This window comes from Eublepharis macularius, chromosome 19 (assembly GCF_028583425.1).
Source record: "Eublepharis macularius isolate TG4126 chromosome 19, MPM_Emac_v1.0, whole genome shotgun sequence".
NCBI classification, from domain to species: Eukaryota; Metazoa; Chordata; class Lepidosauria; order Squamata; family Eublepharidae; genus Eublepharis; species Eublepharis macularius.
Window position 1 is genome coordinate 3,484,532 of NC_072808.1, and position 19,288 is coordinate 3,503,819.

General features: G+C 42.6%; 1 protein-coding gene across 1 annotated transcript in view; it reads right to left on the reverse strand.

Annotated features, from left to right (window-relative positions):
- Positions 1 to 1,165: 1,165 nt before the first annotated feature.
- SLC4A8 (solute carrier family 4 member 8) overlaps positions 1,166 to 19,288 on the reverse strand; it is a 49,912-nt gene continuing 31,789 nt past the window's right edge. The window contains exons 15-24 of the mRNA XM_055003235.1: positions 16,881 to 17,042; positions 16,479 to 16,592; positions 14,367 to 14,528; positions 12,606 to 12,857; positions 9,014 to 9,082; positions 7,601 to 7,774; positions 5,934 to 6,071; positions 2,818 to 2,945; positions 2,059 to 2,161; positions 1,166 to 1,344 (exon numbers count right to left, since the gene is read on the reverse strand). Of these exons, the coding sequence (XP_054859210.1) occupies positions 2,074 to 2,161; positions 2,818 to 2,945; positions 5,934 to 6,071; positions 7,601 to 7,774; positions 9,014 to 9,082; positions 12,606 to 12,857; positions 14,367 to 14,528; positions 16,479 to 16,592; positions 16,881 to 17,042 (1,287 nt within the window). The 3' untranslated portion in view covers positions 1,166 to 1,344; positions 2,059 to 2,073. The remainder of the gene's footprint in view (positions 1,345 to 2,058; positions 2,162 to 2,817; positions 2,946 to 5,933; positions 6,072 to 7,600; positions 7,775 to 9,013; positions 9,083 to 12,605; positions 12,858 to 14,366; positions 14,529 to 16,478; positions 16,593 to 16,880; positions 17,043 to 19,288) is intronic.

Here is a 19,288-nt window from a genome sequence, read left to right on the forward strand (position 1 = left end):
TTTCTTTGTTGGACCTGCAACCACAGTTTTTAATGCAAAAGGAAAGGGGAAATGAAAAGATAAGACACGTTGGACCTGTAAGGACTCGGAAGGGGCGGGGGGGGGCAACCTATCCTCCCCCTGCTTCCTTCCCTATATATATAAGATGGATCTCTGCCATCTCTGGATGGCCCCACTGTGCATATTTGTTTTAAACTGTGCTGTGGGCCTATGTATGGGATTATGTAAGAACAGATATTAGGGACTGAAGTGGTTTCCTGGGTGCAAACATGAAATAATTGACCACCTTATGAGTAAGACTTAAAAAGAATAGTGGATTCTTCTCACGGGCCTAGTTCTAGAATAATTCCTATGTAAACTATTCTGACGTATCTTTTTCTCTACAAGGTGCTTTCCTAGGCATTAGACATTACATCACATGGTCCACTACTGTCCCCAATATGGCATTGGCTGCAAAAACTCCATTTAAGGAGTATACCAGTTGTGACATCAGACAACTATTGGACCAATCAACTTTCTCTTTCCTACTAGTTCATTTCCATGCTTAATGCTTTTGTTGGATCCAACTAGAAGCTGAACATATACTGACCACGCAATGCACAAATGTTTGACCCAGGTCTGTATTGTGGAAATAATTTTACATGTTTTGATAAATTAAAAGTCTTGTCTTCGGAACACCTGCGAAGCCAAACAAAATTAAGGCGCTGAACAGAATGTAAACAACTTGTTTTTTTAAAAATAAATAAATAAAAATGAGAAATTCAGAGGACTGCCATCTAAGAGGGGCTTTTTCCAGCCCTGCTTGAAAATATTTATATAATGTTATTCCTTATCGTTGCTCCTGTGATACTGAGCCAAAACACTTAACTGAACCTGTAGCAAAAAAAAAAGAAACTAAATTCTTGTTATTGTTGTTGTTATACATTCACAAGTTATATTGGTAAGAAACTAATAACTTGAATAAAGTACACAGTGGTAGCAGTCCCTCTACAACTAAGAAACTGCAACACAGCAGACGCATACATACACTCGCGCGCACACACACACACATACAGAGGCTTTAATACTGAACTTTCAAGGACTGCGTGTGCGTCTTGATTATGCTGGTCTGAAGATATTTAGAATGCCCACTAAAGCACACAATAAAAAAAAAAACTTCTGAATGGCTTTAATATCAGCCCCGATTACTTGTATGAAGAAAGAGCCTGGGGCAGTTTCTCAGCTTGTGCTCATCTCCATTCCAAAAGTATTTTCTCTCTTGTCTGTACATCTTGCTCTTCCCTGAGTCATCTCCTCACGTGCTGCAGCTCCTTGCCCAAAGCCAAGAGGCTTAAATAAGCAAAGCTGTGGGCCAAGAAAATAATGATGTATTAAGTTCTGAAGACATGAATAAAAATCATGGACCCACCATTACTGATCTTCCTCTATTCCTCAGAATGCTTTGGGGAGGCAGAGATGAAGCATTCTCAGCAGATTAATAGTAGGAATGTGTGCTTCGGGTTCCTGAAACCCAGATTGAACTCAAATCAGGCCCGATTCGGGTTGATTTGTGATTCCCGAATCAACTCCAGCATAGCTGGGCCTATTTGGGAAACCCAAAGCAAAGCTTCCCGAAGCACTTCGGGATGCTTTGGGAAGCTTTGTGAAGCACTGGAGCAGCCTTTCCCCTTTCCATTCCTAATTGACGGCAAGAGGAAACAGTTCTTCCCCTTCTCGTGGCTTTTGCGCGATGGGAGGAGGGTGAGGGGAGTGAGAGAGGCAGGAGAGGGAGGGGGAGATGGGGTAATCAAGGAAGGGAGATTGGCTGAGAAAGAGTGCTAATCTCTCCAGGAGCAGCTCTCTCTAGTCATGCTCTCACAAATGGTGGGAATTCATGAAAGAAGCTGATCTTCCCCCAGAAATGGCAATTCAGAAGCAGCGCACAGCCTTCCCATCATGGTTCTGTTTTCACCAGTATAGAAAATAACCAAATCGAATAGGCTGATTAGGAGACTCGGTGTAGTGGGATATGCATGCGGAAGTGGGAATCGAGCGCTCTCCCACTGAGAATTGCCATACCTCTTCTCTTTGGATTTAGAGTTTTTCAGTATTCATGGAGATAGTCTTCCACACAGTTGTTTTAGACATTTCATCAGAGATATTAATGTCCGCAGGATCTGCCCTGAAATAAATATATTAATTCGAAACCCAGTACAGTGAAAGTTTCAGAAGGACTTTAATGTCTTAAGAGCTGAGAGGCTCCCGGGATGTCTTTTTTAAAAAAAGAAAAAAAATTCTGATAATCGACTACATTTAAAACATTTTCCAGAGTTTTCAATTAAATACCAACTTTAATCAATAAAATATCAATTAACCTCAAAGGACAGCAGGCTGTGTTGATATATGGAATAAGTGGGTGTTAAGTTGTCCTGAACGGCGGTATATAAATCAAATGTTGTTATTATTATTATATTTATATTTCTGCAGTTGATATGTGACTGCAGGGAAAACCAGAAGGGTTCAGGAAACCCAGAGCCATCTAGTGAACAAGCGTATCATGTATTCTGACCCTAATTATGGGTACTGAACTAAATCAAACTATGGTTTCAGGTCCTGGTTTGATATACTCTAGCTAATCACAGTGTGTGCCATGCTCTGCATACAAGACAACTAAACACAGGTGGTTTAATGAAAGCAAGGTTTCTTGTAAAGTCAGAACTTCAGTATGAAGTGCGCAGCCCTTACATCCACCAAAATTTTACACTCGTCTTTGATCACTGGCCTAGCTATGCTGTGAAGGCTGAAGTCGTCTTTTGACATCCTGTTTTGTGTTTTTACCTGTTGTTATTTCTTGATGAAATATTGCGCGTCTGTGCTTCACTTCCGGGCACCGCCAAGTAACTTGTATTCACTACCGGTATATCGATCACAGTTTGTTGAGCCTCTTCCATCATCTTCTCAGACTCCTGTTTGAGATGTAACAAGTAATTTTCACTAACACTTGTTGAAAAAAGATGAAAGTCATATGCCATATTCGTAGTCTCCACTCACATACAGCAAATATTAGTCCCACTAAGTCCTCTTGAAATCAGAGAAATGTGACTCAGTTGGGAGATATTTTCTCACCATGTTCAGTGAGACTTGGTCATGGCTAACCTTTGCAAGATTGTGCTTATTAGATTTATTAAAAGTTACAGTCCTTCAGCAGGTTTCCTGTTTACTAAGAAAGGAGTAAATAGACATAACCTGAACTGTATTAGGTATCTAATTATAATGCGTGTGTAAAGTACTATCAAGTTGCAACTGACTTATGGCAACCCCAGCAAGGGGCTTTCGATGCAAGTGAAAAGCAGAGGTGGTTTACCAGTGCCTTCCTCAGCAGTCTCCCATCCAAGTACTGACCCTGCTTAGCTTCCAAGATCTGAGGAGACTGGGCTACACCATGCCACCTTCCCTCCCAATTATAATTTAGACCCTTGAAATTCTACTATTATCACCAGAGCTTTTTTTCAGCGGGAACGCGGTGGAACGGAGTTCCGGCACCTCTTGAAAATGGTCACATGGCCGGTGGCCCCGCCCCCTCTGTGCTGCTGGAGCAATCTAAACTCCCCTCTATCTGGAGATCAGGGGCGGGGCCACCGGCCATGTGACCGTTTTCTCCTAGGGCGATTTAAACTTTAAAAACTCCCCCCCCCGCTTGTTCCAGCTGCCACAAATTGACATCATTGTGCGGTCCTGGGAGCATGTGCACACTTTGCACATGCGCATGTGGTACCACCTCCTGCCATGAGTTGCGCCCTGTGCTAGCAACCCACTGAGTTCCACCACCTCTTTTCCCGGAAAAAAATCCCTGATTATCACAATTATTTCAACTTTAGTATCAACTTGTTCCCCCCCCCAAAGGACTGCAGTCCACATAACAGAAAGCCAGTGTGGTGTACTGGGAAGAATGTCAAAATAAGACACAGGTTTGGATCTCCACTTTACTGTGGAAGCTCGCTGGGTGGTCTTGGGCTAACAACTCTCTTTCTCAGCCTAACCTACTTCACAGGAGATTAGAAAAATAATGAAAACTTCTTTGCCCCCCCCCCCCCAGTGGAGAACAAGGCAAAGTATAAATTAAATAAATAAATAAATAATGGGTAAGACATGGTGGAGAAAAATCAGGGACCAATATATTAGTAAAAAAAAAAGATACAGGTAGATTTAGATCCACTATCACTACAAGAAAGTCACCCCCTTGACAGTCTACCTGTAGTATTTGGGCCAGGCCTCAACCATTATAGTACAAAACAAAACTTGTGGTTGTATTGTCGAAGGCTTTCACGGCCGGAGAACGATGGTTGTGGGTTTTCCGGGCTGTATTGCCGTGGTCTTGGCATTGTAGTTCCTGACGTTTCGCCAGCAGCTGTGGCTGGCATCTTCAGAGGTGTAGCACCAAAAGACAGAGATCTCTCAGTGTCACAGCGTGGAAAAGATGTTGGCAGGTCATTTATATCTACTCAGGAAGGTGGGTTTGGGCTGAGTCATCCTGTAAGATCTCTGTCTTTTGGTGCTACACCTCTGAAGATGCCAGCCACAGCTGCTGGCGAAACGTCAGGAACTACAATGCCAAGACCACGGCAATACAGCCCGGAAAACCCACAACAACCAAAACTTGTAGTTATTTTCCCTATGGCACTGTTTATGGAAATATCCTTGATACTGACTATTGGACTCACACTGTGTAATCTGCCTTGAGTCTCAGTGAGAAAGGCGGACTATAAATGACATTAATGATAATGATAATGATAATAATGAAGAAATCCATAGTTGCAGAGGTGAAACAACACAGCAGAAACTAATGTCCTGAGACCAGTTTGGTGACATCAGGAAATGGCTGCAGTGTGATACAAGAAACTTTCATGTGCAAAGACGGTCTCTCATAGTATGTCCATAACATCCTATGAAGAAGCTACCACAAATCAGGAAACCAGTTATGAAAACTGCTGTCTTGAGTTAGCTGTTGTCCTGTGGGGAAAATCCACGGAGGTTTGGTAGCCCCCCTCCTACACACATCGCGCGTATAAGAGTTATATTAGCAAGATTTCGTTTTCATCCATCTGCTGTTGCAAAGATGCTTCAGGGACTGTGAACTTCTTCAAGCTGGTCCTCTCAAATTGCCTTTGCTGCCATATAACAAGGGATATCTAGAAGTCTCCATCAGCAGGTCTGATTGCTGATATCTTTGTGAACTATTCTCTCAATATATCTAGATTAGAGGCATGCACAAACCAATACACGAATCAAAATTCAACACGAACCGGGCCAGTTCGTAATTCGTGAACCAGCAGTTCGTCAGAGCCCGTTTCTGACAAACTGCCACAAACTTTTGGTTCATTTTTCAGTTCGTCACTGCAGACAGCCTGGCGCCAATCAATGTTTCCTACACAACAGGGGGATGGGCTTTCGGCAGCCTAGAAGTGACCTTCTGCTGTGCTGGAAGTGACGTTTTAACAAACCAAACAAACTGGTTCGCGAACCGGGGCAAGTTCATGAACGTGCGTGGTTCATAAAATGTGATGAACCATCAACCACACAGTTTGGTATTTACCCGGTTCATGCCCACCTCTAATCAGAGGGCCAAGCTACAAGTGACGAACGACACTTGAACGGCAAGTGGATTGAATGGAGGGCAAGTGAACAGGGAGAAATACACTTGCTGTTCAAGTGTCATTCATCACTTGTAGCTTGGCCCTTAGTTTAGCAATGTGTGACTGTATTCATATAAATTTAATTGTTCCTCTCCTTCTTACCCCTTATCTAGGTAATTAGAAGCAGAGATTTGAATGAGGAGTTGGGGAGTGATGCGGTTGATCAATACAGCACAAGAGGGCTTGAGGGCTGGCACTTAAGTTTGTTTGTCATCTAGTACTAATGAACAGAGATGATGATGATCAATCAATCAATTTTACCTCTTCAGCTTTTGCTTTGTTTTTTGCATCCTCGAGTTTTTTCTTCTTGCTCTCTGGCATGAGGTCATCAAGCCAGCTTAGTTCCCTCTTTGAAAAACAGAAATCCATGACCTGCCGGACGAAGACCAATGCCAAAACCTTGTATGTGCGAGGGAGGGGGAGAATAAGAAGGGGAAAAAAGGTTCACATTATGATGAGAGCATTCACCAGCAGAAATGGCCACTGCAGGGTTTGAGTATTTCTATTTTACGAAACTAATAAAACCCCAAATCAATATTGCAATGGTGAGTCTGTGTACTATACTAAAATCCTACAGAAAGCCCTAGGAAAGGGTAGAAGAAGTAGAAGGATTTGCAGCAGCAGACCTGACCTTGCATTTGAGGTAGGAAAAAGATGGATTCAGGCAACCTGGAACCAGCTGGTAAGTCCTTATAACCCTTATCAAATGGTCTGATTTTGAACTGCTAGGAAATGAATTTTTTTAAATGCAGTACAGTATCCTGAGTTGACACAATAAGAGCAAAAAGTTCACTATTATTGTTTTTTCTTAAAGGTGAGACTGTCTGTAAAAGGAGTTGGGGAAAGCCTGGATAAGAGCCAGCCCCAGGGCACCAAATTTTGGATTACCATTACCTTCAATCTGTTAGCCCATTCTGAGGACTGCTAAAGGAAGGGTCTAGGAGAGGAAATAGATGGGATAGGCTTTTAAAGTTCTTTTCTTATTATTGTTGTTGCTTGTGAAACTTGGCCACCTTTATCCAGCTACGGGACACATCTGATTGAAAGCAGGCGTTTGTTCACCTATCCCTAGATGGCTAAGGAGTTGCATGTATCCATGGGTGCTGTGAATTGACCCAGTGGCTAGGTGTAAATATGTGTAGCCCTGGTCCACAGACTGGTAACAGATCCAGGAGTTAGCCATGTTAATCTGTAGTTGCAAAATAGTAAAGAGTCCAGTAGCACCTTTAAGACTAACCCACTTTATTGTAGCATAAGCTTTCGGCAACCATAGCTCTCTTCATCAGATGCATCTGACAAAGAGAGCTGTGGTTCCCGAAAGCTTATGCTACAATAAAGTTGGTTACTCTTAAAGCCAGTTTGGTATAGTGGTTAAGAGTGTGGGACTCTAATCTGGAGAACTGGGTTTGATTTCCCCACTCCTCCACTTGAAGCCAGCTGGGTGACCTTGGATCAGTCACAGCTTCTAGCTCTCTCAGCCTCACCCACCTCACAGGGTGTTTTGTTGTGGGGATAATAATAACATACTTTGAATATCTCTCTGAGTGGGTGTTAAGTTGTCCTGAAGGGCGGTATATAAATCGAATGTTGTTGTTGTTGTTGTTGTTGTTGTTGTTGTTGTTGTTGTAAAGGTGCGACTGGTAACAGTCAATCAGTTGATCAGCAGGGAGGAGAATGTGTAAACCTCACCACCACCTCCCTCACCCCACCCACATCTTCTCACCATCATTGCCTATTATCTGACCTATGCTGCCCTCATGTTAGAGCAGGGTCCATTTTTGTATTTCTGGTGATGTTACTGCTGTTATTCAGCCCTCTCCCAATAAATTATGAGCTTTTGGAGAAAAACTCTTGGTATGATTATAAAACTGCTGACATTATAAAGGTCTCAACCTGTCTAGCATTTGGGGTTTAAAACATTTTTTTACCATCATAGGAAAGATAATGGCTGCACGTGATGCCTTGATAACCCATAGCAGGACGAGGCAAGTCAACTGGATAGCAGTGAAGAGATGCACTTTTCGCAAGGGGACATGCCGCAGATAGATAAAGTCCGGCTGGTGTTTAGGAGGCATTCCAAACAGCTTCAGGCGATCAAAGAACTGGGAATGGTATATGAAATGAGAGAGCACTCATTGGAAATACGGCACTAATTATTGAGGACAACTCCATAAGCAAATAGCTTCGACAAACCCCTATAATTTAGCCACAAGCATTTCCACACATGCTACAAATGTAATTGGCAGGGCTGGCTTCTTGGCATTTGCTCTGCTTTTAGCCTGATAGCAATATTTATGTTGGCTAGGATGGGTTTTTTATTCTTTAAAAAATGGGTCTCTTCCCTGTCCTATCCAACACAATCAAGACAATACACATTTCTAAACATGCATTTTGCATTGTCACTTTCTTTGCTCCAGTCCCCGCGCAACAGCCACACCCCATTCCCATGTCACTGAGTCCTCAGTTTTTTTTTAAAAAGGGCAATTGAATATCATTATATTGACATACAGTTATAACAATAAATGTACAGCTTCTCTGAATTCTCAGCTTTCATTTTTTAAGTAAGTCTCTAGCCCATTCTGTTGCAGAGACATACCTTTCTCCTTATATCTCTGCAACAAGTGCTAGAGATTTTTTAAAAAATGGAAGTTCACAGAATTTGTCACACTATCAGGGGAAAATGGTTGCCATGTGGGCAGGAAAATTTAAACTTTCCCATCCACACAGCAGCCATCCAGGCTTTACTGTGATCTTTCCCAAAACTTTGCAATAAAGCAAAGAATTTTTCTGAAATCCTGGGAAATCCTGGGAGATGCACAATACTGTAGGGAAGTGGCCAGGTATGTGTGTGCACATCCCAATAGCATTAAACCTGGGGCATATAAAACATGTGGCAATGGCCATGTTATCTCCAAGAGCAACCCTTTGCCTTCTTCCATATAAGTGAATGGGTGTCCTTTCACTCCTATGGGGGAAAGTAGAGCAAGCACTTGGGGACACTGTGCTATAGTGAGGAATCATGTGGTGTAACTGTGATCATGTACTGGTGGGGTAATGTGAGCGGTACAGCTGTGTACCTCTGTCCCCTTGATGGGTCCTTGGAATTTACATCGTGTCTCTCCATTTTTATTTGTTACAAGATCAGAAGGTGTAAACGAAAAGGAAAGGATGGAAGGAAGAAGGAGAAGGCAGACTGTTAGCAAAAACAATGGAGGAGAGAGGTGAAGGAAAAGAACTTCTCATGAGGAAACGTTTCCCACCGCCTGACATTCATTGATCTAGGTTGCTCTGACCTGCTACAAGTTTACACTCCTTGCCCCAAAGCCTGTAAAAATGCATACCTGAATTCCTTTCAAGGAAGAAACTCCCATGTATAGGAACACTCCATAGAGGACGGGCATGGGTATAAACTGGAAAGAAACAGAACATATTGCAAGAGATATAACCCTTATAATTTGCACACAGTGGTGCTACCTATAATTAACATTCTTTTAAAACGTTGGCCTTGTTTGTGGCAAGTTTCTGTGCCATGCACTTGATTTGCACTGGGAAGATCTGTGCTGCAGGACAACAATTCAATTTTGCCCATTTGGAAGAACAGTAATGAAGCCAGCACTGATTCCTATACAGGTCACAGACCAGCACCTTGGGTATCATAACACAAAATAAACATGAACAAACGCCTTAAGAGAGAGCAATCACACAAAGGACGTGTGGGCTGCTCAGAGGATGTTACGGCTGCATGAATCACACACTGTTGCAAATTGCTAGCTCCAATATTATTTACAAAGAATTGCAGGGGGTATTCAGGAAAGGGCCGGGGATGTCCTCCTCATTCTAGGGAAGGGGCATAGTGCAGTCCATTCCTTTGATCTCCCTCTCTGGCTGTCAGCTTCTAATTTCTCTTCTACCTTTATTTTGTCAGTGTCATATTCACCAGGCAGGGTGTAAGGCTATAATTTAGGTGACAGTGCTAAACTTAAACACTAAACCCTGGTGGAACTAGCCTCCTATGCTACTTTTGGACATGAAATCTTGTTCCTGTCCTATTATCAGTGCCCCCATGTTATTATTTCATATTTATGACCATTATGTACGAATAGCATTACATAATTTTGTATCTGATGAAGAAAACTGTGATTCTCGAAAGCTTATGCTACAGTAAACTGGGTTAGTCTTAAAGGTGCTACTGGACACTTTTAGATTTTGCTACTAGAGACTAACATGGCTAACTCCTCTGGATCTATAATTCTGTATGCTCTAAAGCAAAGAAATGAGAGGAAAGGACTAAGCTTTCTTCATAACCCTCGTACTTGTGGAACTTGCACAGAAATTTAAAAATGTTGCAGGTTTATTAAATCAAAGTAGTTGCTGTTTGGTGAATAACTGAGAGTGCGCGCGCGCGTGCATTAGGGTAAACAGTGTCCCTGCAATGGTCTCAGCACTGCAATGCTTCGTGATCCTTCTGCAAGACTCTGAATCTTGAATCGCGATCAATTAACTTGGAGAACGTTACATAAACCCAGAAGAAAAGAAGCTGAGAAGTGTAATTGGCTATAAACATGCTTAGACAGCACAACAGCTAACAGAGTGAACTGTCAATCAAGTTGTTTATGACCTCAGAGCCAAACTATATAATGCTTTTTTCACAAGTTTGCCACAGAACCAACTTGTGTTCCCTGCAGCCCCACAGCAGCTGCAGGGAATGGCTTCTTTTTTTAAAAAAAGAAAAAAGGAGAGCTCTATTCTGCCATGGAAGCTTGCCAAGTGATCGTGGGCCAGTTACACACTCTCAGCCTAACCTACCTCATAGGGTTGTTGTGGGGGTAAAATGGAGGAGAAGAGAATGGTGTAAGATGCTTTGGATTCCCACTGGGAGGAAAGAAGGGGTATAAATTAAGCAAACAAATAAATAAACATTCCCTTTGAGGGCAAGCTACTGTTACCAGGCAACTCCGGGCTTTAATGGACAAGACTGATAATCTAGAACTATTTCAATCCAGTTTTTGGTCTAGTCTTGAAACTGCCTGCTACTGTAGTATTTCTAGGTTCACAGATTAAAACTACCAGAATGATGGCTTGAAAAAACTTTCAGCAGTCTCAAAGCCTTGCTATAGAACTAAGCTCATGTGATTTTATTTATTTGTTAGTTTATTTAAAACATTTATTAGGCTTTCTGCCTTGCAGGATCTCAAGGTGGCTTACAATGTAAATAAAACAGTCATAAAATGAATAAAACAAAATTTAAAAACACAGTTTAGGACTGCCAATAAACATAAAAAACAAAGTTAATGAAAAAGAAGTCTGAAATAAAATTTTAGGGCAAGTCCACAAATGAATACTTCCTTAACACTGTTAAATATAAGGGAATGTCTCTAAATTAGAAATTCTATCGCTATATATGGTCGAAGGCTTTCATGGCTGGAGAACGATGGTTGTTGTGGATTTTCCAGGCTGTATCACCATGGTCTTGGCGTTGTGGTTCCTGATGTTTCGCCAGCAGCTGTGACTGGCATCTTCAGAGGTGTAGCACCGAAAGACATTTGGTGCTACACCTCTGAAGATGCCAGTCACAGCTGCTGGCGAAACGTCAGGAACCACAATGCCAAGACTATGGCAATACAGCCCGGAAAATCTACAACAACCATCTATCACTATAGTTGCTTAGGTAGCCAACCTTTGCTAGGACAAGCAGGAAGAGGGAATGTGACCACGCTGACTGTCCTGGACCTGTCACAGTTTTTGATCTATTAACTATGGCACCCTCCTGGCCCAGTTGGCTGACGGTACTGTGTTCCAGCGGTTCCAGTCCCATCTGGCTGATCAGTATCAAAAGGCGTTGCTGGGGAGACAACAGTTCTGCCCCAGAGCACTTGTGCTACGGAGTCCTACAGGGTTCAATCCCATCTCCCACGCTGTATTATCACCTACATGAAACCACTGGGAGAGGGTGTCCAGCGGTTTTAGAACCAGGTGTCATTAGAGTGTTGACGATATCCAACTCTTATTTCTGCTTTTCATCTCCATCAGATGAGACAGCGGATGTCCTAAATAAATATCTGGAGGTGGTAATGGGTTGGATGATGGCCAGTGAACTGAGCTCAGTTCAGATGCGATGGAAGTGCTGTTGGTCAACAACAAAGCTAACCAGAGACTGGGGTCAGTCTGGTCTGGTACTCCATGTCACTGGCTCCATATCATTGACAGCAGCTACCATATTATTTCTTTAATACTCAGGGCTTTTTTTCAGCTGGAATGTGGTGGAACCAAGTTCCAGAACCTCTTGAAAATGGTAACATGGCTGGTGGCCCCACCCCCTGATCTTCAGGCAGAGGGGAGTTTAGATTGCCCTCCGTGTGTGGCACAGAGGGCAATCTAAACTCCCCCCTGTCTGGAGATCAAGGGGTGGGGCCACCAGTCATGTGACCATTTTCTCTGAGGGAAACCCACTGAGTTCCGCCAACTCTTTTCTCAGAAAAAAAGCCCTGTTAATACTGATGTTATTTTAATGTTCTGTCGCTGTGTTGTGCAACTGACTACTGTGTTTGATTTAGCTCAGTAAGTCGCTTCAGAAGCACATCTGCCTGACAGCACTGAATAGACAAATTCCAAATAAATAGAAAAGAGCAAGAGTCCAGTAGCATCTATAAGACTAACAACATTTGTGGTCGGGTGTGAGCTTTCGTGAGCCAGCCACAGTTCACTTCTTCCGTTAGTCTGTCTATAGCAGTAGAGAAGAGCAAAAGTCCAGTAGCACCTCTAAGATTAACAAAATTAGTGGCAGGGTATCAGCTTTCATGAGCCACAGCTCCCTTCTTCAGATACCACCCTTTTTGCTCTTTTCTACTGCTGCTACAGACAAACACGGCTACTTATCTTGATCTACCTTCAAATAAATACAAACACATTGCCTCAGCACCCCCATGCGTTTACCTTTAATACACCGGTGATAAAAACGGAAAGGCCCATCAGCACAAAGATCATGAGGCCAGTAACCCTTTGCTCACGTATGCCCAGGAACTTAGGCTGTTCTCCAGGGGCTGCCGAGCTGGATTCCAGCTTGAGGCTGTTCACGTGACTGATAGAAAGGACAGTGGCGGCAACAAACCAAGGCAGCCCCATAACTGAACACACACCAAGCATGACGCCCACCATAAGAAGGTCCAGGTGATAGCCGCATCCTTTCTGTAAAAACACAATTTGATTAACAGACAGCAGACATATTTGGAAACTTGTATCTTCCCAAAGACATGAAAACGAACAGATTCTGGAGAGGGGACTGTTGGCGTACTCCAAAGGCAAGATTCTTATCTAAATCCTAGGCATGAACATGAACAGATTGTGGAGAATAGTAAAGAGTTCAGTAGCACCTTTAAGACTAACCAACTTTATTGTAGCATAAGCTTTTGAGAACCACAGCTCTCTTCATCAGATGCATCTTTATTGTAGCATAAGCTTTCGAGAACCCACAGCTCTCTTCGTCAGATGCATCCTTATCATAGTATAAGCTTTGGAGAACCACAGCTCTCTTTGTCAGATGCATCTTTATTGTAGCATAAGCTTTCAAGAACCACAGCTCTCTTCATCAGATGGATCTTTATCATAGCATAAGCTTTCAAGAACCCACAGCTCTCTTCGTCAGATGCATCTTTATCATAGCATAAGCTTTTGAGAACCACAGCTCACTTTGTCAGATGCATCTTTATTGCAGCATAAGCTTTCAAGAACCCACAGCTCTCTTCATCAGATGTATCTTTGTTGCAGCATAAGCTTTCGAGAACCACAGCTCTCTTCGTCAGATGCACCTTTATTATAGCATAAGGTTTTGAGAACCACAGCCCCCTTCATCAGATGTGCCTTTATTGTAGCATAAGCTTTTGAGAACCACAGCTCTCTTCGTCAGATGCATCTTTATCATAGCATAAGCTTTCGAGAACCACAGCTCTCTTCGTCAGATGCATCTTTATCATAGCATAAGCTTTCGAGAACCACAGCCCCCTTCATCAGATGTGCCTTTATTGTAGCATAAGCTTTTGAGAACCACAGCTCTCTTCGTCAGATGCATCTTTATCATAGCATAAGCTTTCGAGAACCACAGCTCTCTTCGTCAGATGCATCTGACGAAGAGAGCTACTGTCTCAAAAGCTTATGTTACAATAAAGTTGGTTAGTCTTAAAGGTGCTGCTGGACTCTTCAGTATTTCGCAGCTACAGACTAACACGGCTGACTCCTCCGGATCCTGGAGAGGGGACTGTTGGCGTGCTCCAAAGGCAAGATTCTTATCTAAATCCTAGGCCTTCACAGTTATGTTAGTACCAGAATCCCTTTTTGTTATTTCTGTTTTTTCCTTTTGCTTGATTTTGACTTGCTTGAAATGGAAAGGCTAATGGGATTATGTCTGTGCTGAAATTATGAGAACAATGGCAAGAAAATGACTCATAACGAAATACTAAGTTCTGCAGGACACAAAAAAAAACACATTGTTCGCAGGTATATAAATCTGAGCCTCTGTTACTCTGTAAATGCACCTGCAAGGTAAATGCACCCGCAAGCATCTTGTGCAACTGAAGCCTTTTAAGTCACCCAAGTGACACCTACTTTCAGTCTAGTGAATGGCATAATTTATTGAACTTCTCAAGTTGTAGCCAAGAAGATAATAGCATGGGAGCCCTCACCAGCCTTAGCGCTTGTTACCTGCAGTTTGTGTTCCTTTCTGTTCACAATAACGGCAGTGATCTGCTGGTCCATAAATATCAGTATAGTACAGAGCAAAGCAGGGATGATAGCGGCTAATACTGTCCACCAGGGGTTGGGACCTATTGGGTTAATGATCCACCCGCGGTCGTCTCTTGTGGGCTGCAGCAAAAAAAGACACAGGCACGTTCAGCGTCAAATGCAATTCATCCCGATGCCCTCTGAAGATTGCCTTTGATTTGCCCCATCCTGAATGTAAATATATCCATCTGCATTAGGCACTCAAAATTTCTCGCGTGACCTTAATGATTCACGGTGCTGAAGTTCTGACCAGCTCAACATTTACAAAGAACTTGTCCCACTCAAGCTAGCACAGTGATGTAGCCACTGCTCATTTTCCCTGTGTGATACAGCAAATAGGCCTCACTGAAGGATGAGATCACGAGCAAGCAGAAGGCAACAACAATGCTATAGTGACTCAGGAACCCTCCAGCAGTAAGGGTTATCTAATGGCGGGGTTCTTCAGAATCCATTCCCAGCAGCCTGCAGTTTCTCAGGATCTTATCAGAGGTTATTTAGGGTAAAGAATGGGCAAGCGGCCGCAAAGACTGCGAGTTCATCATTACTGATCTTTCCCGGAAATTAGGCTGTTCTCCAGGGGCTACCGAGGTATCTGAAGAAGTCAGCTGTGACTCACAAAAGCTCATACCCTACCGCTAATTTGTTAGTCTTATAGGTGATACTGGACTCTTAGGGCCAAACTACAAGTGGCGAATGACACAGGTTGGACACTTGTCAGCTTCCCTCAAGTTTTGATGGGAAATGTAGGCAGCTTGGCAGAATGTTGGACAAGCGACCGTTGAAAAGTCCGTTGGACAGCAGTTGGAGAGCCAAGCTGCAAGACCAGGACGCCTACATTTCCCATCAAAACTTGAGGGAAGCTGACAAGTGTCCAACCTGTGTCATTTGTCACTTGTAGCTTGGCCCTGAGTCTTTTCTACTGCTACAGACAGACTAACACAGCTACCTATCTTGATCTTTACTGGTGAGGCAGAGATGAAAGGGAATTTTTACAGTCCACAAGAATGGAGGGGTGCACTCTGGGATATGAAGTAATGGTTATCATCACTTGTTAAGCTGGAAAAGCCTTGTTTTAGGACATCTCAAACAGAGGAGAGTATTTCTGGTCAACTTGTTTGCCCTCGTATAGAACGGTCTTTCATATGGCAAATAACTATGTATGTCCGATGAAGAAAACATAGCCCTAAATGGCTTGGGATCAGCGTATCTAAAGGACGGCCTTCTCACATACATTCCTGCTTGGGAGTTAAGATTACAGGGAGAGCCCCCCCCCCCCGAATGTCCTGTCAACCAAAGTTGCCTTTACAGTGGCAGTCCCAGGATTGTGGAATAATCTCCACAGGAAGATTGTTCCATTCTCACTCTCTAGCTTCAGGAAGCAGCTATAGCCAGTTTTTAAAACTATTATTACTATTATTTAGTAATAATTATTAATATTAACAACAACAACAACAACAACAATAATATATTCTATTTCTACCCCGCCTTCCCAGCAAGCAAGCTCAGGGTGGTTACAACTATGTAATAATACAAAAATAAACCATTTAGATAGATTGAAAACTAGAATCAACAAGAAATAGATTTAAAATCCATTTAAAATCCCAAGATGGCAAGTTCCCAACCAAGTTCAGGTTGGGAAATTCCTGGAGATTTTGGGGGTGGAGCCTGGAGAAGGAAGGGTTTGGGGAAGGGTGGGCCTCAGTGGGGTATAATGCCATAGAGTTCACCCTTCAGAGCAGCCATTTTCTCCAGGGGAACTGGTCTCTGTTGCCCGGAGATCAGTTGTAATTTCAGATTCATAGGTACAGCTAGCTTTGGAAATCAGAGATCTGGATCCTACAAACTGTGAACAAAGAGCATTCACAGAATGGATCTCTCCCCCTTCTGCCTTTCTCGTGCAGCCTGCAGTAACTTCCTTTCAGCTCCTTCTGAGCGTCAGGCACAGCCAGTTAATTGCTCAAGCAACCCATGTGGCCCCGTGGGGCACCATATCAAATGCATTGCTAAAAAAAAATCAAGAGAGGAGCCTACCCGGAAGACGCTGGGGACTTGTAATTTCGGCGATGGGATTCCAATTAAAAAATCAATCACCACCATAGTGAAGATGGTAATGAATACGGCAAAATCACCGATCACGGCTCGCACCTAGAGTAAAAGAGCAAGATGGGGCTCAGCAGGGTACATATTGGTTATCAGAACACAACAGTAGTTGCTAGTTGTTACAGTGGCAAATTATGCCAACGGATGGACAAAAGGCTAGAAAGAAAGTAGACTAGAAAGCCATCAGGTCCAATCTTCACCCACCCACCTCAATGCAAGATTTTTCATTCTATTTTATTTATTTTGTTGGTGCACCAGCAGCAAGTAATTTAGAGATTACACCACGCGCTCTAGTCAAAACTTGCTATGCAGGCTTGCTGGTATTTTACGTACTTTTGTTGGGAAGTAGCGCCTGGCTTTAAACTGCTTCAAGGTGGCCGACATAATAAAGGTGGTAAAAAACAAGATGAGGCACCAGAAAAGAACATCGGGAATAAAAGGGCCATTATATGAGCATCCAAGTCCTTCAAAGTGTCCATACATCATCCGACATTCCTGATAAAAACAGATATAAATCAAAATGCTGAAAGGTCTATGGTACTTAGACAAAAGGGCTCCTCTGAGTCAGAAACAACCAGTATCAAAGAAGAAACCTCGAAGGTCAAAAGGAATAAATTGATATTAAGAATTTTTAAATTTTTAAATGTATTTTTGAATTTCAAAGTGCAAAGTGCTAAAGTGCAATTTCTAATCATTAACACACACAGGGCTTTTTTTCAGCTGGAACGCGGTGGAACAGAGTTCCGGCACCTCTTAAAAATGGTCACATGGCCGATGGCCCCACCCCCTGATCTCCAGACAGAGGGGAGCCAGTGGTGCGGAGGGCAATCTAAACTCCCCTCTGTCTGGAGATCAGGGGGCAGGGCCACCGGCCATGTGACCATTTTCGCCGAGGGCAATTTAAATTTTAAAAAACTCCCCCCTTGTTCCAGCTGACCCAAAGTGATGTTATTGTGCGGTCCTGAGTTCCACCACTGAGTTCCACCACCTCTTTTCCCAGAAAAAAAGCCCTGAATACACATAAATATCAATAGCTCATTCCATAAATATCCAATAAATATCCAAATATACAATTATGTACAAATACAATCAGGAGTCCAACCGGTAAAGTTCCATCCTATGCCAATAAATATCCAAATATACAATTATGTACAAATACAATCAGGAGTCCAACCGGTTTATTGGCATAGGATGGAACTTTACCGGTTGAACTCCTGATTGTATTTGTACATAATTGTATACTTGGATATGTATTGGATATTTATGGGATGATCTATTGATATTTATGTGTATTAATTATTAGAAATTGCATGTTGACACTTTAGCACTTTGCACTTTGAAATTCAAAAATACATTTAAAAATTCTTAATATCAATTTATTCCTTTTGACCTCCGAGTTTTCTTCTTTGATACTGAAAGGTCAATGGTAACAACAAGACAGTTTACATCAAGGCTGATTAAGCACAGTGACTGTAAATGGTGGTGGGAAGTGCCCTCAAGTCATAGTTGGCGACCCCTGCTGGGGTTTTCAAGACAAGAAACAAAAACAGGTGGTTTGCCATTGCCTGCCTCTGCAACCTTGGTCTTTGTTGGAGGTCTCCCATCCAATTACTAATTAAGGCTGACCCTGCTTAGTTTCCAAGATCTGACGACATCGGGCTTGCCTGGGCTATCTAGGTCAGGGCAAACCTTGGCATTTGATTACATTTAGGGCAAATAACTTCTGGTCCAAAAAGAAACCTTGCAAGAATGAATGAGGGCGAATGGAAATTGAGAGTGCCGTCCTAAGCAGAATTATGGCCTTAGGACAGCACTGTAAATCCCTGCTTGGGCTAAATCTGGTGTTTTGTTACCTGACAAGAACAATGGCCTACACCAAGTGAGTGCATGACAGCCAATTCAATGCTGTTTTGAGGGAAACCCAACCCACATCAGATCTCAATGCAGCTTTGAATTCCATAGAAAATCTTGAACAATTTCAATTTCTTCATTGTCAGCCTTAAGATTGTGTAATTCCTCTGCATTTTATAGAGTACAGCAAAGCTTTTGACTGTGTGGATCATGAAAAGCTATGGAGAGTTTTAAAAGAAATGGGGGTGTCACAACGTCTTTTTTTTTGATGTGCAACCTGTACTCTGGACAAGAAGCTACTGTCAGGATAGACTATGGGGAAACAGAATGGTTTCCAATTGGCAAAGGTGTCAGACAAGGATGCATATTATCTCCCTACCTGTTCAACCTCTATGCAGAGCATATCACAAGGAAAGCTGGCTTAGATCTAGAAGAAGGTGGAGTGAAAATTGTTGGAAGGAACATTAACAATTTGAGATATGCAGATGATACCACGTTACTGGCAGAAAATAGTGAAGACTTGAAACGACAACTGATGAAGGTTAAAGGAGAAAGCGCCAAAGCAGGATTACAGCTGAACATCAAGAAGACAAATATAATGAATGACCACTGAGGAACTACACAATTTTAAAGTTGACAACGAGGAAGTTGAAATTGTACAAGATTTTCTATTCCTTGGCTCAGTCATTAACCAAAAGGGAGACTGCAATAAAGAAATCAGAAGAAGATTGAGACTCAGACATATTGAGTTTCCTTATTGTCAACTTTAAAATTGTGTAATTCCTCAGTAGTCATTACTTTTGTCTTCTTGATGTGGGTGCTCAAAGGCCCCCCTGGCTTTCCTCATATCCTGGGTGCAACATACCTGCCTCCTTACTCTCTCAGGCCAA